Source organism: Sceloporus occidentalis, unplaced genomic scaffold, assembly GCF_023333645.1.
Source record: "Sceloporus occidentalis isolate IW3139 unplaced genomic scaffold, rSceOcc1.0.p SCAF_7, whole genome shotgun sequence".
Lineage (NCBI taxonomy): Eukaryota > Metazoa > Chordata > Lepidosauria > Squamata > Phrynosomatidae > Sceloporus > Sceloporus occidentalis.
The window spans coordinates 76656106-76683061 of record NW_028316987.1 but is presented as its reverse complement, the minus strand read 5'-3'; the positions used below and the strand labels follow the sequence as shown (position 1 = coordinate 76683061).

Sequence of the window (26956 nt, the reverse complement as noted above, 5' to 3'; positions counted from 1 at the left end):
TCTGTGCATTTCATTTTTCCACCCTAAGTGCAATACCTTACATTTCTCCGTGTTGAAGTTCATTTTGTTAACTTTGGCCCAGCTTTCTAGTTTATTCAGGTTGTTTTGAATTTTGATTCTGTCCTCTGGAGTATTAGCTACTCCTTCTAATTTGTTGTCATCTGCAAATTTGATAAGTATGCCCCCAATTCTGTCATGTTGAATAGCACTGGGCCCAGGACAGAGCCCTGTGGGACCCCACTGGTCACTTCTCTCCAGGATGAAAAGGAGCCATTGTTGAAAGGAATGACAAGCCAGGAGTCCAGATTTGAGCTAGAGAACATAGTCCACCAGGATAGTTACCTACATAAGCCACATTTGAAAAACAGGAATATCATAACAGCATAGTAGAGCTCAGTTTATTTTGGATATGTGTGCATAGTGTTAAAACCTTCAAATCTGAAATGTAAAGTTGAAGGTCATATGTAATCATACTCAGTCAAGATGTGCTTATTCTTGAAGGGCAGATGAGCGTTGTTACTAGAAGTAGAAAATCCATTTATTTTGCCAGTCATCCAATGAAACCTGCCAGTATTTTTGTGTAATTGCTTGTATTATATTTAATTTCCAGATGAGTAAAGGGTAAAGTTAGTGACTAAGAATGAGTCACTGGTGCTGGGAAGTTAACCCAACTCTTAGGATTCTTGCTTTTTTCCCAAATGCCTCATATCTAGGGATGAATGTATGGTTTCAGTCATAAGAAATTAGCACAGAGACATATGCTTCATTTGCATAGCCTTAACCAAATTGTAGCCATCTTGTTTTATATTGCTACATATTCTCAGAAATTCATTACTATAACCCAGAGACTGGAAGAGGTAGTCCCAAAAAGTAACATTTCCAGAATCTTCTACCCAGTTTGGTGAATGGCAATGCAACCATGACTAGTAACATTTCCACGTGTCCTCTTCTACCATAGTTAAGAATTTAAGACATCTCTCACAATACTGAACATGGCTTACCGCTACAGTATTTATAGGATGCTGGATTTGTTGTTGTGTGCCTTCAAGTCATCTCTGACTTATGGTGATGCTAAGGCAAACCTATCATGGGGTTTTCTTGGCAAGAGTTGTTCAGAGGAGATTTCCTGTTGCCTTTCCCTGAAGCTGAGTGTGACTTGCCCAAGGTCTCCCAGTGGGTTTCATGGCTGAGCTGGGAATGGAACCCTGGTCTCCAGAATTGTAGTCAGACACTCAAACCACTATGACACAGAGTTAATTTTGAGAAGTGTCTCTATCATCTGTGCAACATTCATCCCTGGGAATTTTGGTTGTTTGGCTGTATGACACCCTCTCCCCCCTTGCAAACTGGTCAAATAAGGATAGTGCTTTATGAGTAGTTGGATGAATAATGTTGTGAAATGCTAATCATGTTTATTGTTGTCTGAGTAAAATTTCTTGATGCCATTAACAGTTTTACAGGTTTCTTATTCTGAACTAGAGATATGAAATTTGCTACTTAAAAGCACACACAACAGCTACAGTGGCATCCCACTCAGTAGGAATGGATTCGACTGTGTAATAAGCCTTTCATAGTTTTTCTTATATAAATATCTCTGCTAGTACCAGTATTCTGATGATGTGCTATCAGTGTTAAGAATCAAATGTTCATATATAATTATGCATGGCAGTATTTTCAGTCAGCTCTCCTTATCCACGTATTATACATCCATGGATTCAACCATCTGCAGTTTGAAAAAAAAATTTTTTGATTCTGAAAAGAAAACCTTGATTTTGTCATTTTATACTGTTGTTGTTGCATGTTTCCAAGTCATTTTTTTACTTATGTCAAGCCTAAGGCAAACCAATCATGGGGTTTTCTTTGTAGGTTTCTTCAGAGGGGGTTTGCTGTTGCATTCCTCTGAAGCTGAGAGCGTGCGATTTACTCAAGATCACCCAGTGGGTTTTTATGTTTGAGCGGTGAATTGAACACTGCTCTCCAGAATCGTAGTGCAGTGCTTAAACCACTACACCCACACTGGCTCTCTATTTTATGTAAGGTTCACCATTTTACTACATCATTTTATAATAGGATCATCATCTACTAACTTTGGTATCCATGGTGGGTCCTGGAACCAAACCTCATGGACACCAAGGGGCCACTGTAACTAATAGAAATTAAACTGCACACAGCAGTTCTTACATTGCTCTTACTGTCTGTGAGTAGCAGAGTTAGTGTACAACCAGCATCCCTCAAGATGGGTGTACCACAGCTCCCCCTCATTAACAGTACTTCCAAGTTTCACCCTCCATGTTAAGATATATCATTGGGGGATGATTTCAGTCATTGCGTCACTTGAGAGGAGGAAGAGTATACTGAGCCTCCTTCTCATGGCCAAGACTACTGTACTTTTTCTGCACTATTAAAAGTCGCACCAGATGAGGGAATTCCAAATGCATAGCTAGGAGGAAGAGAAACCTTAGCTGTATCTGTCCACAGTGATGTGAAAGCCTTCTTTATCACTCTGTGTATGTGTTAAAGTCTTCTGTTGCCTCTTGTGTTTATATGTATGAGTGTGTATTCGTTGTGTGTGAGAGAGAGAGAGAGAGAAAGAGAGAGAAAAGCCCCCATTTGACACCGAATGCTAACTAACTAACTAACTAACTCTTGGAGTTAGTGTGATCCAGCTTAGATGATCCAGTGTGTGAGAAGTTGCAAAATCCTTATTACAAACTGTATCAGTACAAGCACATGCAAGAATTGCATGTTTAATTTTTTTAAAAGTGACTTTAAAAGTTTGGGAATATTTCCCCTCCTCCCAAGGCTTCAGGACAGAAAATGTTTTTAAAGTAGAATGCATTTCTCCCAGGACAGGTTTCCAGCTGTTCTTCTGTTTTGTCTACAGGGCAAAGCAAGCATAAACAGTAGTAAAGCCTATTTTCATTGGAAGAAGAGCATGTAAGTTTTAGCTTGTCTGGAATACTCTTGCTGAATAAGGGAGTATAGTACTAATACTGGCATCACACAACAAGGGCGGAGGTTCTCAGTGAACAAGACTGTAACAAATCAGCCTGGGCTCCTTTTCAGTACAAAGTGTACTGTCATGTTGCATCATCCAGTTATTTACCTATTTACATAATTTGTAACCGGCCCCGTTAACAAAAATGCATGTTTCCATGGTTATTAACAAGGAAGTAAAAAACCCAATAAAAATAACAATATTTACAGAATTAATAAACATTCAAACTAAAATAGCAGCAGTCTGTTCAAAGAGCACAATTAAAATTACTCTCAATTAAAAATACAAGCATTTAACATTTTTTAAAAGCCTAGGGAAAAGGAATGTGTTTGCCTCGTGCCTAAAGAACAGCAGCAAGGGTGCTTATGTGGGTTTCCCTGGGGAAGGCATTCAGAGGCTGGGAGCTACCACAGAAAAGTATTCCTCTGGTTGCAACCCCTCACACTTCAGATCAGAACTTGGAAAAGTTATTTTGGACATCTCATCTCTATTATGGGCATTGTAGTCCAAAAATGTAACTGTTCCAAGTTTTGCTACAGATAGCAATTTTTCACACCTGGATGTGTACAGGGAGATGGTTGCAGCAGAAGGCGCCACAGATGGTATGTGGATCTCAAGTTGTGTGAAGCTTATGTTTTAAAGACCAGCACTCTGAACATGGATGCTTACTGGAAGCCAATCTTGCTGACTAAGCAGATTGAAACCAATCTGCAGTGCTTGTTTTGGGCTATTTTGAAGTGAAGAGCTACACAAAACAGACATGAAATGTACACCAGTCCTTCCTGCTTGGTTAATCCAGCTATTGCACCTGTAGACGAATGCTGGGGATTTCCCTCCCTTCCTGCCTTAAAGCAGTTATGGAAGTCCCTATGCCTGATGTTCTGGTCATCAGGGAGCGCAGACCTTCCCATCCATCCCCAACTGTAGCAGCAATTTTATTCAAAAGTTAAATCAATTTGGAATTGATCCCACTTGTTCCTTGGTTATGCAGTTGTCCCTTCACATTCACTGGGGTTAGAGGTGAAGGACCCCTGTGAATGTGGAAAAATTGTAAAAAACAACAACACACGACTCACTATTCTTTTTATCTAAGAGAACATCTCTCTAGGAATCTCCAGGTCCCCCAGTGCAACTCTGTGGTCAACATCTCCCTGAAGTTTTTTTTATATAATATATAATTTATTGATCATAGAATCATGCTGGAGGACCTACAAATGCTTAGATAAGTGTTTTCTCTAAAAATTCTAGTTTCTCCAGCACAACTCTATGTTCAACTTCTGGCAGAGTTGCGCTTTAGGACTCAGAGATTCATAGAAAGAACATACTAATCAAAACTACAAATAATCAAATCTGCAAAATTCAAAACCACAAATGTAGAGGACCAGCTGTCTTGTGTAAAGTCAAGGTTAAATGGCGTGTTGTCTTTATAGAGTCTAGATTCTCTATGCCGCCTCACTGGATTCGCAAAGAACAGTTGGTCTGAATGCAACTGTTTGTCATCATTTAGAACAGTGATCCCTAAACTCTGGCCTTCCAGCTGTTTGGGCCTTTGGCTCCCAGAATCCCACACAACCAGTCATGATGGCTGAGGCTTCTGGGAGCTGAAGCCCAAAACACCTGGAGGACGAAAGTTTGGGAATCACTGATGCATGTTACACTGATGTAGCGCAGCAACAGGATTCTGATCTGTTCAGAAGTTTCACCTGAATACAGCAGCTAATTAGATTGAGTCTATTCTACTCATCATATTCTGAACAGTGCAAAGATCTGCATTAGCTAACAGTTGGTTAATATGATTCAGAATGCTAGTTATCAGCTAAACAGTCCTAATGAATCAGGACTGAGAAACCTAAAGAACTGGTTGCTCTTAGAAGAACCTGCTCAATTGTTAAAGGTTTTTGTGGAGGCTCTCCTTTGTTCTAATTTTGGAGATAAAGCCTGGCTTACTGTGAAAAATCCCTGTTACTAGCATAAAAATTTACCTATCACCAGCATAAAGCCCAGTTGTTGTTGTTAACTGCCCTTGAGTTGACCTTGACTCATGGCAACCATGTCCTCAACCACTCTGCTTAGGTCCTGCAGGCTCAGGCCCATGCTCTCCCTAACTGAGTCTAACCATTTGGCATGTGGTCTTCCTCTCTTTCTACTGTTTTCCACTTTTTCTGGCATCAGTGCCTTTTCTGATGATTCCCCCCCACCCTCATGATATGGCCAAGGTATTACAGACTCAATTTAGTTATCTTGGGGGCTCTTCAGACTGGCCATTAAGGCCAGCCTGGAGGTGGGTGGAATCAGGGCACTGCATACACAAGACGCATGCCCCCAACTCTGCCCCCAGGGTGCCATGACACCATGCATCACTCCACACGGTATGTGGCATCATGGCGCTCCTCCGGCCCTGGATCTGTACAATGCAGTGCAGAAGGAGCCTTGGCTTCCAGGGAGAGTTCAGGCTTGATTTGTTCTAGTACCTATTTACTTGTTTGGCTGTCCATGGTATCCTCAGCACTTTCTCCAGCACTACATCTCAAAGGAGTTGATTTTCTTTCTAAGCTTTCTTCACTGTCTAGTTCTCACATCTGTACATGGTGATGCGGAATACAGTGGCTTAGATTTTCCTCACTTTAGTGTTCAGAGTTTTATCTTTACATTTTATGATCTTGTCCAGTTCTTTCATAGCAGCCCTTCCCAATCCTAGTCTTCTTCTGATTTTTTGACTGCAGTCTCTGTTCTGATCAATATTTGAATGAAGGTGTGGGAACTCGTTTACTGTTTCAGTTTTCTTGTTCTCTAGGGTGAATTCTTGTAGATCTTCCATGGTGATTATTTTTTGTTTTCTTAATGTTCAGCATTAATCCAACTTTGGCACTTTCCTCCTTGACCTTCTTTAGTAATTCCTCTAGGAGTCTAGGTCTTTGTTTGTTTCTGCTAGTAGTATTGTGTCATCTACATATCTTAGGTTGATAATACTCCTTCCTCCTATCTTCAGTCCTCCAGCCTCTGAGTCCAAGCCTGCTTTACATATGATATTCACTGCATATAGATTGAATAAATAGGGTGATAGTATAGAGCCTTACCTGACCCTTTTGCTGATTGGGAACCATTCTGCTTCTCTATATTCTGTTCTGACAGCAGCTTCTTGTCCTGAGTATGGCATCATGACATTCAGATCTTGATAAATAAAATAAATAATAAATTGTGATACACCCATTCCTCTAAGAGCAAGCCATAGCTTTTTGTGATACTTGCAGTCAAAGGCATTGCTGTAGTCAATAGAGCACATGCAGATTTTCTTCTTGAATTCCCTGGTGTGCTCCATTATCCAACTTATGTTTGCAATGTGATCCCTAGTGCCTCTTCCTTTCCTGAATTCAGCTTGCACATCAGGGATTTCTTGCTCCATATATGGTAGGAATCTTTGCTTCAGAATTTTGAGCATGATTTTGCTTGCATGAGAAATTAGTGCAATGGTTCTGTAGTTACTGCAGCCTTTTGTGTCTCCTTTTTTGTGGATGGGGATATATATCGATTGCTTCCAGTCTGTGGGCAACTGCATTGTTTTCCATATTTGTTTACAGATTTTAGTTGAAACTCTGCTTGGTTCTGTCTCTGTGGACTGTAGCAGTTCTAGCGGTGTGATATCTGCTCCTGGTGATTTGTTCTTCCATATTGCTTTGAGTGTGGCTTTCACTTCATTTTCCAAAATTAGGGTTTCATCTTCATACATTTTTTACTTTGTGTAAATTATGATTTGGGAATAGTTAGATTAATTTGTAACTTCTACAGAAAATATTTGCCATGAGTGGAAACAAATATTCATAGGAATGCTGAGATTCACAGTTAATTTTTCTTCAGCTTCTTGATTATTACTAGAAACTGGTTAGTGTTTGATGTTTTTGATAATAGTTTGTGACGTTATTTGAAGTTTCTGACATTTCACTGGAAGATCACTGGGCTGATCTTCCAGTTAAAAACATTTGTTTGGCAACCAGATGGTGATTGGTGAGCAGAATGTTCTGTGCTTTTTTTTTTTTTTTCTTGACTCAAACATGTTCTGTTCTGCTGGAAGTGATGTATTTATTATATGTCTGTTTTACCTTTCTGATGGACAAATAGCACTCAAAACATCTTACAAATCTGTATGTAAAGTGAGCACATGATATAACCACACTGAAACAAAGATGATGCTAGTGTGTGGACATGTGAAATAAATCGCTCTTGATTAATTACACTTGTAGCACCTGGGCTTTTTACATTGTAAACTGGTTACAAAATCAAATAGCTATGCTTTTACATAGAGAGAACATAAAATTTATACTTTATTAATGCATAACTACAGAAACGGGAGGTGCTTGAATGGAGAGTAAACCACTAATGGAGTCTTGTCTCCAATTTGTTTAGTAATGCAAAAGTTTTTATATCTTGGTGGATGTGGCTCATAGTTCTATTTTTGGACTGCATAATAGCTTTAGCTATTCTAGTGTGTATTTCACTATCTCTTAAATGTAGAGTTTCATAACCCAGGGTTTTTAAAAGCTAGAGTTTATTTTCTTTGTAGTCTAGAATGTGCTTTTTACTTTTGGAGAGAGTTTCTTTTAATTCAGTCAGTTACATGTTCTCTAAATATTTTACCAGTGCTACTGGGGTCAGTTCTGCTAGGCTTAGAATTCTGTGATTTCTCCCATTCCCAACTAATACCATTGTGATAAAGCTATGACGGTATTTTGTGATGGTTATTTGGGACTCTTGGGCATGGATGAGATCCTCAAGCAGTAAAAATGAAGTAATATTAAATAGTCAGTTTTTTATTCTGTTCAAAGGTGAAATGCATAAAATTCTAATCATTCTGAAACTCTGTTTAGGGGTTTGTTGGTTGTCCACATTACAAACAAATCTGTTCCTAGAGACAAGCTTGCATTGTGAATGGCAGTCTGCAAAGTAAACATAAAGCTGTTTTAATTTCAAGCCTCACGGCAACAGCAGCAACAGAAAAAATAATCAATAATATCTAGACAGTCTATAGGGAAACAGTTTTTGTAATGCTCTTGGTGAAATCACAGATGGATTTCTCTATCTAGTAGCTTTGTGCATAATTGGCCTGTAATCCAAACTCAATGCTCTTCTTCCATTCTGCTCCCCCTATTACTACAGATGTATATCAAAGCATACATACACAAGCTCCAAAAGTATTTTTAAATAATTGTAGTTCTTCCTCCCAAATTTAATTATAAACATAACAGAGACCAATGTTTCTCTTTTCAATTGCAGGGAGGCTACTGGTGATGGCTGTAGTTTGTCAAATGCCAGTTACCGGTAGTTGCATTGAACAAATCTAGCTAAACCTGAGTGCAAATAATATCTTAGTAATTTAGTAATGATGGTGGCTGGCTGGCTGTATTTGTCTCATAATGTATTGTACTTTAGCCATAATTATTTTTATTTTATTTATTTTATTAATTTATATGCCACCCAGAAAGGAAATCCAAGGTGGCTCACAGATAAAATAGTTTAAAAAGCTTTACAATAAAAATATAAAAACAATTAAAACCATCTTGCCTGAAATCGTATAAAATCACACAAAACACCCAAAAGTTAAAAACATAAATAGAACACATAGCCTTTATAAAAGCCTCCCTGACAACAATTATATATTAAAAGCCTGCTTGAATAAACATGCCCAGCCAACCGCATATATTTATAGCAAAGATGAATGCATTGATATTATCCTTTAAAAAAAGTAACTTGATGCTCATTAATCACAATTAAGAGCTAAAAGTTATTGAAAATCATGGCTTCACATTTTGTCTGAAGCCAGCCTTAACTGTAGGTTAAATGTTCAGAGGATGGCGTAAACAACTTTAGTCCTGTTAGTACTTGGATGGGAGACTACCAACAAATATCAGGTGCTGTAGGCTATATTTCAGAGGAAGGAACTTGCAAAATCACCTCTCAGTATTTCTTCCCTAAGAAAACTCTCTGCAATTCATGAGGTTGCCATAAGTCAACAAGCAACTTGAAGGTAAGTACATACAAATGTTTAGACATAAAAATGAAAAATGTTTAAAGAAAGCCAAAATATGACTATTCATTACATTGCCACAGAGGCTGAGTGCTGTTTTTAATATTTCTGTTTCCTTAAGAATAAAAATGGGGTGTATTTGATTCACACACAAAAATGCAAGCTCCTGAAGAACCCACATTAGAAAATGGAAGTGGTAAATTGCATTTTAAAAAGATTGTAGGAGCACCCTTATTCTTCTCTTTCCAAAATTAGCAAGAGGCTGTCACCTAAATACCTTATTGTCTCTAAGAATAAATGTTATATATGCGATGTTTTTAAAATTTCAAAAATGTTTGTAGAAGTCATAAAATTATCTTTTTAACCCTGTTCAAAAATATATATTTTTGAACTAGATGGTTGATCAGAGCTTTAGAGATGATCATGTTACTTATAATAATAATAATAATAATAATAATAATAATTTTTATTTATATCCCGCCTTTCCAATTGCATGATCAAGGCGGCTTACAAGACAAGAAACAATAAAATACTTATAGCCAAGAACAGCTAGTAGTTTCTGTGTCACAGATGCAGTGAATTCAATCTGGGTTTTATTCCAGTTTTTAACATCAGGAAGGTCTTCTTAAGCCACACTTTGAACTATTACCTCTTTAAAATAAGATTAGTGGGGAAACCATTTCTACAATTGAAAACTGGGGAGAGTTACTGCACCTTTAATGGCTGCACAGGAAATTTCTTGGAAAGTACTTTGGCTATTCCTTGATTTGAAATGATTTGAATACTTTGAAATCATCTAAGGTTGAGTTAACCCATGGTCTCCTATTTATTATTTAAATATTTATACTCCACCCTATGTCTAAAGATCTTAGGGAGATAGCACACAGTGAAATCAACATTACCAAATTTTAAAAAATGTAAATTATAAAAATAATTTTAAAAGGCTAAAGAGATATTAAACCATTTAATAAGATATAAAAAAACCAATTTAAAACTAATGAAAAAAAACTTAAAACAATCTGAAACTATGCACATATGTGGACTCCCCATCAGACTCACAAAATCTTAATATACAACCATTTCTTTTTACTTGGTTGGTCACCAGAATGACTGCAACACTAGTGCCAGTTGGGCCTCTAAGGGGGAGGCTATTCATAATTGCAGTGCCACTGCACAGAAGGTCCTTTCCAGTGTCCTTCCACAGTATATTGCCAGGAGACAAAGTGGAGAACCCCTCCAGCAAACCTCAAAGGGAAGGAGATGTGCTTCCTATCTTTCTTGTGGTCTAAATATGTATTATGTCATTGAGTGAAATTAATTTTAGGCCTCCAAAAATAAATTGCAATTCCTATGAGTCAGCATGACTAAATGAAATATAATCCTCGTGAGCTGAACGTAAACATTTTTCTAAAACAAACCTGGCACACCCTGTATTCTTCCCTACCCTTGTTTTCTTCCTTAGCTCATCAAGAGTTGGTGGGGTTTCACTTCTATTCTGATGTACTTTTTATTGGATGATTTGCATAGAGATTTACACACATACATTCTAATCCTCTTTGTAACATGCACGACAGTAAACAACACAACTAATTTCAGCCACGGTCATTTGCAGTTTTCTTTCTCTAACTTTTAAAAAATATACACACCAAACACTCAGAACAAATTTTGACTGAATCTTGAGTTTGGAGTATCTGTTATTAGGGTAATATTTTTTGTTGGAGTAAAAACATGCCCATCAAACTGATCCAGGAACTCAAAGATTACATGCCCATACAGTGCATTCTTCTTGGAATCCCCCTCCCTGAAACGTATGAGACAAAACATCTCAAAAACATCTTTTCACCTTTGTTACTGAAGTGACTTTTTTTTTTGTCCCATTCAGTGTTTAATGTCTTTGGCCATATGTGTCCTGTCTGTTTTCCAGACACAAACTGATCTCTTTATTTTCTTTTAGGAGATTTTACTATCCTGGAATGTGTTGCAATTTAGGGTAGAACATGTTCCAAAAACATATTTTTACAAGTTTTCATTTAATCGCTTATGATGATGTCTTAAACTGTAAGTAGTATTTTAAGGAATTTGTCCTCAAGAAGGCATTAGTGTTGTCTCATCTTAGTGATCATTTTTGCAACCATCTGCAGTAACAGCAGGAAGCTAGCTTGTCTAAACTGACCTGTTCCCTTGTTTCTTTTTTCCCTGGGATCTTTGGGGGCTTCTTTGCCACATCGGGTCAGCCAGATATACATTTGCTTGTACAAAATAGCCAAAAGCATAACTGGTGCATCTCTCATCAAAGCTTTCTCCCCTTCCTTGCTTTCAAATAGCTAGGTTTTTGTTTTTGGTTCTTCCAGACAAAAATGATTTCAGAGATAGCAAAGGGAAGAAAAGATCTTTCTGCCTAAGATCCTGAAATTGCTAGTAAGTGTGGACCAGATGTTCCCAACCTGACACCCTCCAATTATTTGAGGTTATAACTCCTACCTGACTATCTAGGATGACAGGAATTGCAGTTCAAAACAGGTGGAAAGTACAAGTTGCTGAAGGTTGATGTAGGGATAGTCAAAATGGACCAATAGCCTGATTCTGTTCAAGTAGTTTGATAGGGGATAACATAACCTATTTCAAATCCATATTTCAGTGCTCTTGAAACAATGAAAGCAAGGCTGTGGCTTACTATTGCTCGAACAAGTGCCCTTCTGGTTCTTCTTCATAAAAGTGATCCTTCCCTACAGCATTATTCTGATTTCATTCTGAAGACCCATATTGCCTAGCCGTGCCCATGTGTGGCTGGGTGCTTTATTTAACCATCATTTTAATTGCATGTGTGGTTCTTTATTCATAAGAGCAGTTCCTTTGCGGCTGATATAAGACTTTATAGGATCTATAACGTTTTCAGTTCTTGTTTGTTATTCATGTCCTACCTTTTTTCCAGTCTGGGACTAAAGGCAGTCTACAATAGTTAAAATAAGTATAGCTAAACATTCTGAGGAGATAGGAGTTAAAAATGTTTACCTATAGTGAGGACTGAGCAGAGTGCTAGTCTAATTTCTGTAGGAAGAGAGTTCCAGAGACTGAGAGCAGCCACTGAGAAGGCCCTTTCCCATGTTATCATCAAATGTAATGTGAGGGTGGTGGGATAGAAAAAAGAGACTCTCCAGGAGATTTCAAAAGATAGGAAGACTTGTGTGGGAGAATATGGTCCTTTAGATAATCAGGGCTCAAATTATTTAGGGCTTCATAGGTTGTAACAAAAACTTTGAATTGTGCCTGGAAGTGGACCAGCAGCCAGCAGAGCTGTTGGAACAAGGGAGTTGTGTGCTTCCTGCAGCCAGCCCCAGTTAACACTCTGGCTGCAGCTCTTTGGACCAGCTGATGTTGTTAACTGGACCTTGTTTCTACGTATTTCATTTTCCCAGCCCAGTAGATCTTTCTCTAATGTGTACAGAACATATCTCGTGCAGTCAGTATTTTAAGAGCAGCCTTATGTAGCCAACCATGTTTTTCTTCTGCTGCTTTAAATATTCATCTCCTAGCTTTTCCCTTTGGTACAGAGAAATGTTGTGGTTACTGCTGTTGCAACTGCTGACCTGGCTTTTTTCTTCCTTATCTTATGTATTGAGGTCATGGCAAACCTGCTCATGGTCTGTAATGGCAGAGCTGGGTTCCTGCTCTGAACTGTTAACAGGTTTTTGAAACATGAATAAAAGTCTAACAGTATCTAACACCACCTCCAAATGTCAAGCTTCCATTTGAAGTGGCCTCTGGATATGCAGATCTTAATAGTTGTCACCAGTCAGACTCTTGGCTCAGAGTGGGTAAATATTATCTAGTGTGAATGAGATAATTAAACCACTGGGACATATTATCCTAGTTCACTTGCAGAAAGATGAGACACAGCTTAACAGGAACTTGGGACAGTGGTGGAAAAAACCTAGACCTGTTTCTGTAACAAACCATCAAAATTGTTAAATATGGTCTTAACCCTTTGCACTAGCCTTCCAGATTATATTTTTAAAAGTACAGCCTAATATCTTAAAAAGGACAACACACCACCAGATCAAGATTTCAAGCTGTACAAAGGCACTGAAGGGTATGTCATGCTATAGCAGATACATTACTGCTACTGATTGTATGCAGAGTTAGTTTTCTTGATTGATAAGGCTGTCTGCTTCCCAATGATGACTGTTAATGACTGGTAATAATATTTGGAGATACAGAAATTGATGCTTAGTACTGGCTGTAGGAAACAGGCAATCTGAACCAAGGTCTTTCTGCTCAAAAAAATATTTTCCACTAAGAACATCAAAAATGGTAGGTGAGAGGCATTTGTTTTGAAAAACCCTTTAAGACAAGTGAGGATGTTCAGGATTGCAGCTTCTCCATCTCCACTCATCCCCAGTTTTCCATTTCTGCCAAAAATCAGTGAGAATCACTTATGACCACTGAGCAGACTCAGTCCTGACTAGAGGTCCTCTTCCCCACAACCCCAAAAGCTAAACATAGAATCAGCACTCATGGCCTCAGTGTCCGAAACAGAGATTGAGAAATGAAATGGCTGCACTCAGTTATTTCCTGCTCCTCTCATCTCCACCTGCAACCCACAGCCACACTTTCTGTAGCTGGCTTCGTACCAGATGATTCCTGCTCATGATGACTTCAGACTCATTGAATGCTGGCTGTGCAGAAAATGCTCCGTTTCCATCTAGCAAGACATTCCTTGATAAAGCAGGACACACCATGCCACTAAAAATATTTGGGTGAGACTATGAGAAGACGATAACTATGAAAATTGGTGCTCCCATTCTTCAGAGGTAGGAAGTATTTCCCCAGTCACTGATCTGAGTTTGTGTAGATGTGGAGTGATTTGTTAAAGATTTCTTGACTTATCTTGAACAAATCACTGTACACTGTGTGTGTTTCTTAGTTTTCTTTTTAAAAAATATGCCCATCACAGACCATACTAATGATGAGAGACATGTACCTTCAAGACACTTGCCGACTTATGGAGACCCCATGAATTTCATACGGTTTTCTTAGGCAAGTTCCTTCTTTTGAAATATAGCCTATAGCACCTGATATTGGGACTGGTGACACTGAGGGAGCGGGCAGGTGCACACACTCAAGCCAGCTAACCATGGCAAAAAGGAAGGTAGAAGACAGGTGTGTACTCTTTTCTTTCTTGCTTGCCTTGGCTAGCTAGCTCAAGTCAGCTAGCCAAGGAAAAAGGGAAGGCAGGTGCACAAGCTCTTCCTCTTGCCTTGGCTAGCTAGCTCAAGCCAGCTAGCCAAGGAAAAAGGGAATGAGGGGCAGGCACGTGCAACCTCTCATCCTTTCTCCCTTGCCTTGGCTAGCTAGCATGGGGTGTTTGTAACCTTACTTTATACTAACCCTCATGCACGTTTCAATTTGCAGGAGGGTTAATGCAAAGAAATTAGGATACGGCGTTTGAAATACATTTCACTGGCTTGATAAAATACTACGTTGAAAAAAACTAATTCTCATGCACCAAATGGGACTTCTTAGCCAGGTTTGTTGTCCACAGAATGGAAGACTTTGAATGTTAACATTCTGCTGCATTGTTAAATGAACAGTTGTAAAAAAATTGCTCCAAATTCCAGTTATTTACTGTACCCAGTGTTTCAACTCACAAACAGCCAGAGGAAAAAAACATTCCAGCATATCTATTCCTTTTCATCCAGAGGGTACTTTCTGTCCAGCCAATCTAATTTATTAGAAGCAAATAAAACTCCCATTTTGTTTCTTGGTCAATCATGATTCAGTGAAGTAGAAGTGATATGTTCTCATTGTCATCCTAATCACTCCTACCACCTTCACAGGCATGTATCATAAAAACATAGGAGAGGGAATTCTTGGTGGTTACCTCCACCGTGTCCTTGTTTTTTCGTTAACAAGTGACAACTTTTCTAATCTGACAGACTTTTAGAAACTGAATGTAAGGGGTTTGGATAATACTTGTTCATTTATTTTTGTCTTTTACTTCCTTTATGGATTTTGACTGATCAGAAGCAGCTCTGTTGTTTTTTTAAAATTAAACTTCACTTTGTTTGCTTTTATCCGGTGCATTACTTGATGGCAGACATCAGTTTAGCATAACAACAGCTTCCTTGGAGTTAGGTGCAAAGTAAAAATGGAGCTGACTGTCATCAGTGTGCTGGTGCTACCTGACCCAAGGATAATGTGTATGTTAGATACCTTACAGAGTTAGGGAGAGAAAACACAGGGCCCATACAAACAGGCCAAAATAAAGCTGCTTTGGGTCACTTTGGAGTTATGTTGTGTAAATGATGCATGCGTCCCAAGAGTCCAGAAGCCATGTCAAGGCCACGCTCCAGTCCTAAGGACTGGAGCGTGGGTTTGGTGTGGCTTCTGGACTCTTAGGAAGCATGCATCATTTAAACAGCGTTATCTCCAACGTGACCCGAAGCAGCTTTATTTTGGCTTGTCTGTATGGGGCCACAGCTATGGGTAATTGACCCAAGAGTTGAACAGAAATTCCCCAGCACCACTTTCTGGACTATCCCTTCCTAGAAAATGTTTTGAAAAGCCACAAAATACCATCCCAGAGAGGCAGTGGTCAGTGGTATCAAAAACTGTCTCTGTTCCTTAATCAAGCCTGAAAGCAGATTAAAATGGATCTAGATAATTTGTCTCATCTAGGAACCCCTGCAGCTGAAAGACATCTGTGTGTACCTTTCCTAAGAATTGAATATTGGTGACTGGCTTCAAATTAAGCATTTTGGGATCCTGCATTGGTATAAAGAGGCAGATTTCACTCCATTTAACTACCCAGTTAGTCCTCCTGTGGCTTATTTATTGAGCCAGGAGAGGTGAAGGTCTAGATTAGAATATATGTGGCAGCTTTCACCTCTCCAAGAATCATGCCCACATCCCTAGGGTGCACAAACTGAATAAGCAGGGAATAGAGTTGTATCCACTGGATATGTATCAGCTACTATAGCATCAAAGTTAGAACAAATCCTCGTGTATGTTGAAAACCATCCTAGTGTTTAATGATTGCTCCTAATTTTAAAAGATATTCTAAGCCATGGATTCTAACTTGTTTTTATATGACACACATGTATGCTGTATATGATTTTGAGAATGGAGGCATATTCCCTTGCAATTCTGTAACAATTATATTTCAGTAGCAATGCTCTGATATTCACTGAAATCATCCTATCTATGTATTAGAATTCTATAAGATTCCACATTTGGAAAAATGAAAATGGTGGGAATAAAACTTCAGAATGAACGGCCAGAACGTGCAAATAGACAATGAAGGCAAATATGCAAAATGGATTTATCTTTTCAGTGGGAAATCTAAACTAACCTAGGTTTTTGAGAAAGCTTTAGCAATAGGGGATGTGAATTAACGGAAGTGAATTGCTGAAATGTGAGCACACTAGCTGTTGTCTTTCTTAGCACAGTCTTATAGGTTACAGCATCCTGTTTTAGATATAATGTACAGTGGACAAATTGTTTTAGGCATAGATAAACTGATTAAAGTAATCTAATTTGCTTTTTACCACCCAGTGGCTTTATGCAGCTTCTGCAGGACTAATGCAACATCTTTTTACAGTAGGAACTATCTAGCACAGTTTTACCAGCTTACATACCTTTTAAGTATGAAACCCACATATTTATGCAGAGATTGGCAGCAAGGAGGTTTTTTTTCCTTCTTTAAGCAGCATTATAGATAACTGGCAAGTTATTAGGAAATTATCTCAGGGTTCTGGGAGTTACAGTAGGGAATATGAAAGGAGCTTCTTATTTGTAACTCTCACATCCTATGAATGTGGCCCATTAGAATGCTTAAATATTCTGCTTTCCAGACACAAGTCCTTTGTAAAAGTTTACTAGTTTATCACAGTAAGATAAAAATACAAATGCATAGTAGCAGTGAGTCTGCTCTAGTTGGGACAAGCAATTCCACTTTGGATTCAGTCATTAATCAGCGGAGACTGTTGTAAAAAAACAACAACCATAAGATGAAGACTTGAAAGGACCATTATGAAAGAGCTAGATAAGATCTTAAAGTATACATGATTAAACACCAGAGTCAGAATTATCCATGCCATAGTATTTCTGGTTTCTATGTATGAAACTGTGAAAGCTGAACTGTTTAGAAAGTTGACAGGAAAAAAAATATTGAAATGTGGTGTTTGGGAGATTTCTGCAGCCACTATGGACTGCCAAAAAAACCCAGACTCTGACTAGCAGCCAAAAATGATTAAATTGTGGCTATCATATTTTGGACACATCATGAGAAAACATGACTCATTGGGGAAGACAATAATGCTTGGTTAAGTGGAAGAAAGCAGGAAAACAGGAAGACCACATTTGGCTCAATAAAGGACAAAATGGTCTTGAGTTTGCAAGACTTGAGCAGAGCTACAGATAATGCGTACATGGATGTCTTTCATTCATAAGGTTTCCATAAATTGAAGCAAATCTGATGTCACACAACAGAACACTCAGCCCAGGGGCATTTTTATGAATGCTTGGCATCCCATTTAAACTGGATTTCTGAATGGATATGTTCAAATGTAACGTTTTCTATCCTCTAAGCTGCAGTTAAAATGGTTGGATATGTGGTATGGTTTCTTGAAAGGGAGTGCCCTTACTTGAGTCTGTGACCTAAACATTCAAATCATAGAGCCCGTACAGACAGGCCAAAATACAGCTGCTTCAGGTCACCTTGGAGGTATGCTGTTGAAATGATGCATGCATGCATGCATCTTAAAATGCCAGAAGCCACGCCAAAGCCATGCTCCAGTGCTAAGGACTGGAGTGCAGCTTTGGCGCAGCTTCTGGCTTAAGATGCATGTGTCATTTAAACAGCATACCTCCAAAGTGACCCAAAGCAGCTTTTTTTTTTTTGGTCTGTCTGTATGGGCCCATAGTTTGATTTGGCATAGTTTAGTGGAACCTAATTGATTTTTCCAAGTTGAAACATGGTTGTTCAGAAGAAGCAGGGTGCTATGGAGTTAAGTTCCTTAATGCCTTCTCCCCAAATAAAAAATGAATCCTGTTCATTAGTACATTTCAAATTTATTTTCAAGTCAGTGCTAGGAAAAGGCAGGAAACTTTGGATCCAAATCCCTTTGTGCTTGAAACTTGAAATAAGTTTCCAATTCATCTTTTAAGCAAGAATTCTTGGCATTTGCATGCCCGAGGTAATAAACTGCCTTCTTTAATTTCTCTCTCTCTATTGTGATGATCACCCTTCCATTTTGGCTATATTGCTGCTTTGTCACTTCTGCATCATTTCATGCTCAGGCTTCTTATCTTTTAAAGATTAGCCAGCTCACTCTCTCATGTTTTCTCTTCACTCCCCTTTTCTTTAATTTCCCTTGTTGTCATCATTCCAGGCAGCATATCTGTGATCTTTCTCTTCTCTACTACTTTGAGATTTCTTTCATATCGTTTCCAGTGCCTGGAATGACCTCCCTTCAGCCAGTCCTTAAAATTTACTTTCCAAAGCAATTATTTTTCTTTCTTTTGGAGAAGAAAATATAATTTATCTTTTACTGGATGCAGACAAACCTCAGAAGCCTCCCTTTTATGAAGTCTTTTTATGCTTCCCAGCTGCCCTTTCCTCTTCTGACAATCTGGAAGTTTTTAGCAGCATCAGTATTGGGAGGATGATGAAGGAGGGTTCTTGGTGTTTGGTTGCTGTAGAGCATCTGCAGTTAACAATGCAATAAAGCTTGAGCTGGGAAAGAAAAAAACAACAACCCTGCTTGATAACAACAAAAGAAGGATGCTTTTCTAGTCTAACTCCAGCCCAAAGAGTCGTTACCCCCTTGCCTTTTAAATCGGAGGTGGAGAGCAGGCTGTTACAAAGTAAATGAATATGTAATTCCAGCCTGTAGAGCCTGTGATAATATACAATAATGCAGCTTACAAAGTGATCACTGCTATCAGAATAGAGTTTTTATAAGCATGTTCTTGTTTTCATCTGTGTTGTGTCAGAGATATTTCACAAGACAGTTAATTAGACTGTAAGCAGACAGTACTAGTAAGGTTTCATATTACAGAAAGTTTCCTCTAGGGATGCAGTTGTAAATGAAAAATATATGTTTTCCCTTGAGGGAGAACTACTGCACTAGGTATGAGACATGTCTGTATCTTTATTTAGATACAGTATGATACTCTTGGGAAATGGGGGCAGGGGGAAAACATCCCCACCTAAAATATAACAGTTATTATTAACAAAGCTGAAGATTAACATAGAAAACATGCTAACTATGAAGTCTAGAGTTTCTCTAAAATATTATTATTGTTGTTGTTGTTGTTGTTGCATTAATTTATGTCTTACCCCACTTGCCATAATGAGACTCAAGGCAGATAACAGCATATTTAAAAACCATAAAGATTAAAAGTTATACAAAACTAAAAAAACCATAAATATAAAAGTTATTTTAAAAGTTTATAACGTTAAATAGATTAAAATTAATTTTTAAAAACTACAATTGACCCTCCACATTTGCGGCTTTGACTCTGCGGATTTGATTATTTACGGATTTGATTAATAGGTTCTCTCTAGTAATCTCTAGGTCCTCTAGAGTTATGCTGCTAGAATTTGACCATAGGGTCACACTGGAGGACCTAGATATTCCTAGGAAAACACTTCTCTAGGCATTTGTGGGTCCTTCAGTATGGATGTGGACTATAGAATTGCACTGGAAGACCAAGACATTCCTAGAGAGGCAATCTCTCCAGTTTAAAACAATAGTTTTTTTTATTTGCGGGTTTTCCACTTTCATGGGAATCCTGTGCCCCTAATTCCAGCGAAGGTGGAGGACCCACTGTATATACAGACCACAAAAATGGCACTTCATGTCTTTAAAAGCCCATTCTAATCAATTTCCAAAAGCCTGATGGGGTAAAAATGATTTGATTTGATGGCGGAAGGCGAGTATGAGCACAGCCATCAAGGCCTCCCTAAAGAGGGAATTCCAGTATCTGGAAGCAGCCACCAAGAAGAACTTCTCCCCTGTTCCCAGCAAATGATCCCAAGAAGACACTAATGGGTAGGTCTGAGAGAAGGACCTCTCCAGAAGAACTTAGAGCTCTAATGGGAGATGCGGTCTTTCAAATACCCTGAATCCAAGCCATATTATATCTATAACTTTTGTTAATGTCTAACATTAAAACATTCCCAGACGGTACAAACATTGCTTTATTCAAGAGGTGTTAGAAATTAAGGTTGATACTGATATCCCAGGAACAAAAAGATACTGGTTTATTGTGTCAGAAACAAATGAAAATAAAGGACAGTACTGCAAGACTTCTAATGCTCTGCCAACTCCATTTGTTACTGTGGAAACAAAAGAAGCTATTTGCTTCATGATTTCTTCTTGTCCTGCTATCCAGGTTTATTGCTGTTTGATAGTGTACAAAGATGTGGAGGTGAAGGAGTTAATGATGCAAAGTTTAAGGCTTAACTTTGCAAGTCAGGAAATACAACCTTTGGTTTGAATGCCAACTGAGCACTGTATTTCCTGGCTGTACTTGCTTCAGGGATTTTTAAACGATTGCATAGAATTCTATGTGCATTTTCTAAGTAGTTGAAAACCAGTCTTCCTGTTTGCACATTTTGATTTGTCAACAGTAGTATTTCCTTCTCTCAAGCACTCTGGTAGATCTAAAGTGCTACTGTAAAATGAAATAGTGTTTATTCCTTAATATCATGATAGTAATCTATCTGAATTGTTTGCTTGTTTCAATACAAATCATTCTGGAAAGGTGAAACACTGCTCTTCCTGAGTGAATACTCATCAGCTCTAAGTGATGCCCTCTCAATCAAAGTGTGATTAGGAAATTTGGGAACATAAAGAGTGCCACAGTTCCAAGAAACCAAAGATGTGAGATCTTAAAACTGGCAGGTTAGTCTGGGGTCTTGCATGAATTTTAGAGTACAGGAGTATCTCACATATTTTGGCACTGTGAGATTTGCAGATTAGATGCAACAAAAGCATCTTCCCTTGAATTATTTTTACCATATCTGCTTGTCACTATTCCTGTTAAAGACTAGGCTATATGGTAGATCTAGCTAATTGTTTGTTCATAAGGGATTGTTATCCATTCCAGGTGAGGGGCAAGCTGGCATATAGCTTATGTCTTTTATTAATCTGTTATCTTTTCTGTGTTGAATTTTCTTACATGACTCACTTTTATTCTGCTGTTATGAGAAGGGATATATCTTCCTAGTAAAAGTCATAAGCACTCTAATCAGAAAGCTCCTGATTAAAATCTCACCCCAACCATGAATTCACTAGGTGGCCAAAAAGGACGGTCTCCCGGCACCTAGTTTTGGTCTGTAGGGAAGCCGCAGCCTCCAGACCATGGGACTTCCCCGTGGACCAAAAGGAACTCGTGAAAAGTGGGTTCTTCTTGCAACGCCATTACAACATCGCAGTGCGCCAATGGTGCCGCAACATAATGGTGTCTGTACAGGGCGCCGCCATTTTGACGCCCTCGTTACGTGCAAGGGGTGAGGAGCATCTAGAAGCACCGCCCCTCGCATGTGACGAGGGCGTTCTTTCCCGTCTGTCTGGACCAGGCCTAAGTAAGTCTCTTTATCTTTCTCCTCATCCTTATATTGCATATGGGAAGGCTAGTACATACAGAGTTTTCATAACTGCCAATGCTGATTGCTCAGGTATGCATTTTCATTTCAGCATATTAACAATAGGTTTTTGAATATCTACTTATCTTGTAATCTTCCACTTGGAAAAATTTGATGGGTTTTCCTCCTTTGAGACAACCTCCCAAGTCAAATTTCAATCCCATGGTGGTTGGTGTGGTAGACAGTGAGCAAGCAATGATGTAGCCGTGTCATTTGCAAGAGCATTAAACCTATTTTTGATGACAGGCTTATATTATTGTTGTTACCTTTGTTTCTACCATGCTTTTCTCCCAAAATTGAGACTCAAGACAGCTTGCAATTTAAAACAAGTACAGTAGAGCGGAAAACATCCAAAAGACATTAAATCAGCATTTCAATCTTTTTTTTTTCCTGTCAACTTTTTCCACTACTCAGCTTTTGGTTTCATATATAGAAATCGGAAATACTATGGTATGGATAATTCTGACTTTGGTGTTTAATTATATATCTTTACACTTGTGGATCTTATCTAGCTCCTTCATAACAATCTTATCACTTTCCAACATACCTGTAGCAACTAGCAACTTAGCTATCTCATGGCTGCATCTTTAGCATTGCCCATTCACTTAAAATGTAACTTCAACAAATTGGCTCCAGTATTAAAAACATAGCATTACAGCACAATTGCGGCATTTTAATATCTTGCTTTGCTGTTGATATATTTTGAGATTGATTTTGTGCTGGTGAACTTTTATGAAGGAATCTTCTGGTTATGACAGAATTATTATGGCCTAGTTGTTAAACGTTCATTTCAACCCCAACAGTTGTGGTGTGGCTTCACAGAGCTTTGGAAATAGCTGAATTAGATGTATTGACCATGTTGGAATAAATGGACATTTGTTCTAACAAATTTCGCTAAAATGTTTCAGAATGGCCCTGCTGGGTCAGATCTATCTAGTCAAAAGTCTTGTTTCTTACAGGATGTCCCCTAGAAATCTCACAGCAGGACATCTTAGACAATATCCCTGTTTTGGAGATGTTACCAAAAAGGTGGGATTCAGAGGCATGCTGCCTCTCAACCTTGAGACAATGCAGAACCATTTGGAATAGTGGCTATTGGCAAACTTATCTTCACTGAATTTGTCTGACTATCATCAGTTAGTGGCTGTCATTACATCTTGCAGTTAATGAATTAAGTAGTTAATGGCATGCCAAAGGTATCTTTTTATTTGGATGGAAGTTTGCAGGGGACATTGGGACAATAACTGTTTTGTGAGCTGTTTTTGTGAAGGATTGTTTTGAGTTTCATTGGCAAGGTAAGCCTTCAAAGCAAGGGTGGGTGAATTGTGGCTGTCCTGGTTTTGTCAGACTCTTATTTCCAATATTCCTCACCATTGGCTATGCTGGCTAGGGCCTCTAGACGTTTCCCACCCCCACTTTAAAATCTTTTTTGCAGTAGCTTAACAAAAATGTGTACATGCACTAGGCTTTCCATTCCTCCCACTGGGATAGCCAACTAGCACATATGAAAGGTGGTTGCTTTTTCTAGGTGCTGTTTAGACAACCAACTCTCTCTCTCTCTCTCTCTCTCTCTCTGTCTCTCTCTGTTAGTGTTGCATTTTTATTTTTTAATTGCTCTGATTTTGAGAAAATGCTCTCCAATAATACTGCTTTTTATGCAGTGCCTTCCATTCCCTACCCACAATGAAAGATACGGGAGAACTGTGAAAGTGCTCTTCTGATTAATTATGAGAGGTGTTTCCTGAAGCACCAACTGTGAATGCAAAATGAGACTATATGCAGTTGCTTGATCATTCTGTGTTCATTCTATGTGCTGTAGATTCCAAATTTCTTTTTTTTTAATGTATTGAAAAAACAAACAAATATACAAACTCTGCAAACATATAAACAAAACTACAAACATGTTGAAATGCCCACAATTATACAAGGCTTCAATCACATTTAAATACATTTATACACTCTTTCATACTCCTCCAGTGGTTATTTAAATTTAATTTTTTTTAATTCTTCGTTCTTCTCTTCATTCTTCTCCTTTCATCCCCTACTCCTCTTTTTCTTTTCGCCCTCTCCTTTTCTTTCTTCCACTTCCTATCACATCAGCTTCCTTGAACCACCTCTTCTAATATCCTTCTCCATCCCTTTCCCTTCCTTCTTAACTACATTCCCTTCCTTTTAACCTCCTTTCAACATACCCTTCCACATACTTCCAAATTCCAAATTTCCAAATTTCCCCTTATTTTACTGCACAACAAGGATTCAGGCCTGGATGATGTAAATTTTTAAAGAGTTTATTTTCACACTGTGATCTTCAAAAAAATAATCTCTTTCTTTCCCCCTGTTCCTTCAGGCTCCAGACAAGAGGAAAGCATTAGAAGAGACCAAAGCTTATACTACCCAATCTTTAGCCAGTGTTGCTTATCAGATCAATGCACTGGCCAACAATGTGCTCCAACTACTGGATATCCAAGCATCCCAGCTCCGGCGAATGGAGTCATCAATCAATCATATTTCCCAGGTAATGTTTCCTGAGAGAATTAAGATTTAGGGATACACTTTTCCTAAAAAACCTAAAACCTGCAGAAGATTTTTGAGATGGCTTGTTATGAAAACACTTCTTGTCACTGCATAAATAACTCAGGTTGGCTGCTGTCTTTCTTTAGTTTAGAGAGCAAATGAGAACAATTGCTTGCTCATTTGGATGTAATGCCAAATTTTGGTTTGTTTTGATGTACTGTATAAATTCATGGTCTCACTCTTGTAAGGTGAAATCATGGTTTGGTATAATATCCAGATAAATCAATTTATTTGTGTGGGAGAAGATTACCTAAATTAAAAGAAGGCAGGTCTTCAATAAAAATGAGGTCCTTCAAAGACTTTGCCTTGGGTTTGTGTTTTTTTTTTTATGCATGATACTATGTTGAACTGTAAACTGTCAATATTTTAGGTGGACAGCGAGATAAATGAAATGCACTTTCCCATTTTCTGGGACTGGTAAAATTAGTTGTAGTGCTTTATTATTCATTTAAATTTCATTTTAAACCACTATCTTTATTTGGAGCTTTGGCAGGCTATCCGGTGATTTGGATTGGCAGAAGATGTTTAATTCTAGGAAAATGTGAGCATTGAGCTGTTTGTGATATAGCTTTTCTTGAAGTTGTCCTAAGGAGGGTGTGCATAAGAGACAGGAAAACTTGTAGAAAAATCATACTTTCTTGGCCACTGTTGACGAAGAACTGATGAAGGCTAAGGTCACACACTGATTTGGAATGGATGGCTACAACTTTGCTGTTCTCTGGACTTCAGCTTAATAATGCTAGCTTAATTATGTCAGTTCTATTTTCACTCTTTCTATGAGATTAGTTAGTTGAGATTGTAACCCAGCAGTTCTTAAATTTGTTCCTTCCAAATATGGATTATACTAGCTGTAGTCACATCTGAAGAGCACCAGTTTGGTGAAGGCTGGTACAACTTCCTGCATTTGCTGTGGTGTGCTGTCCACTTGTTTTTTATTATGGTGATTAAGGTGACCCTATCACAGAGTTTTCTTGGTATGATTTGTTCAGAGGAGGCCATTGCCTTTCTTTGCAGCTGAGAGAGTGTGACCTGCCCAATGTCACTTAGTAGGTTTTCAGGTTGAGCAGGGATTTGAAACTTGATCTCCCAGGGTCCTAGTCCAACATTCAAACCACTGCACCATCTGGCTCTCTTAACTTCCTGCATACATTGCTGAAAGTATAAATGCCACCCAGATGAGGGCTTTGTTAATCTTTAAGGATGACAGCTTCACCTGTCTGATGAATGGGTCTCCTTTGAGAAACTATTTCATTGTCACTGTTTATATACCTTGAGGCCTGGGGGAACCAATTTAGGCCCAAACAGACCTTTTTTGAAACAGGAAGAGAAGGTGAAGAGACTACCACTCACTTTTATTGTTTAACACCCCCCCCCCCCCCAATAACTCACACAGGCATAAAATGGCCCTGGAAGGGCCAGATATAATGAAAATGCCCCCATATCCCCTAAAGGGGGCAAAAATGATTATTTATTTTGGCAAGAGCAGGTGCCAAAGTCTCCTGGGGAGTTAAAGCAGCCAACTATCCTTCCACAGTTGCCCACCCCAGGTATGTATTTATTCAGATTTGTGAACAGTGGTGTTTTATAATATTCACATTATTTTAATTTTTTGGAAACACAGGGACATTTTCTAAACCATCAATTTAAAAACAGTATTTTTGGCTGGAAATCAGTATAATTTTGAAATATTGAAATATTTTTACAATGCAAAGTAGAACCAGAAATGCAGATTAAATAATTCATTGCAGTAACTAAGCATGATCATTATTATCAAAATTAAATATCGACTGTGTGAAGGAGTTTCCCAGTTCCTTGTGATTTTCACAAGAGGTGCAACCATCTGCAACTCTCCTGTAATGTATTTCACCAAGGAACAAGAACACCCTCCTTCTGTTTTTGGACCAGTGCATCCAGCACATCGTTTTTTTAAAAAATACAGTAGCATGTCATAAGGTTTGTACATATAAATTATCAGGGTGTACTTTAAAAAAAACTGTTCATTATTAATAGTAATTATGTCATGATCTGAAATCTCTTATCAGTACAAAAGGTGCAACCTCTTGTTCTATTTAGCACTTGGCTTCAGCTGAAAACTGTACTATGGAGAAAGCTGTTGAATCACCTGATACATGAACTGTTTGCTAAAAGACTGTGAACAATTCATGCTTTGTAAAGCTTTTCAAGAGTACTTAGCAAGACCATTTGTAGCTGTTTTGGTTGTTAGGCCTTTTAGAAAGTAATCCCAGTTCTATAAGCCTCTTGAAACATCTTTATAAAATTAACTTGATTAATTTGTGTCTAGTTTGAGCAATGTGCCTTTTTTTTTCTCACTCAAAAAGTTGATAGGGTGAAGTCCTTCATTATATTTGTCTAAAAAGCTAAACTTGACACCAGGCCTTTCCAATTTAAAGCCATTTCTATAAGTGTGTGAAATTTTAAAATACTGATCATTGGGTGTCTTTGTGGATAAGGAAAACAAATTTGGTTATCGCTTTGCCATCACTTTCGGTAATACTGCTCCAATGGAAAATGATATATATACACTTTGAGACATACTGTGGTATACACTTGTTGTTGATTATCGTCAAGTTGACCCCAACTCATAGCGACCATATGGATGAGAGATCTCCAAGACCCCCTGTCCTCCACTGCTTTGCTTAGGTCCTGTAGATTCAGGCCCATGACTTCCCAGCAACATCAGGGACTGCCT

At 38.4% G+C, this 26956-nt stretch overlaps 1 protein-coding gene across 10 annotated transcripts in view; it reads left to right on the top strand.

The window, feature by feature from the left end:
- The window catches only part of ABI1 (abl interactor 1), a 123247-nt gene that overhangs the window by 14664 nt on the left and 81627 nt on the right, over positions 1 to 26956 (top strand). For all 10 annotated transcript variants that reach the window (XM_089533414.1, XM_089533412.1, XM_089533409.1 and 7 more), the window contains exon 2: positions 24020 to 24187. In XM_089533414.1, the coding sequence (XP_089389540.1) occupies positions 24020 to 24187 (168 nt within the window). The remainder of the gene's footprint in view (positions 1 to 24019; positions 24188 to 26956) is intronic.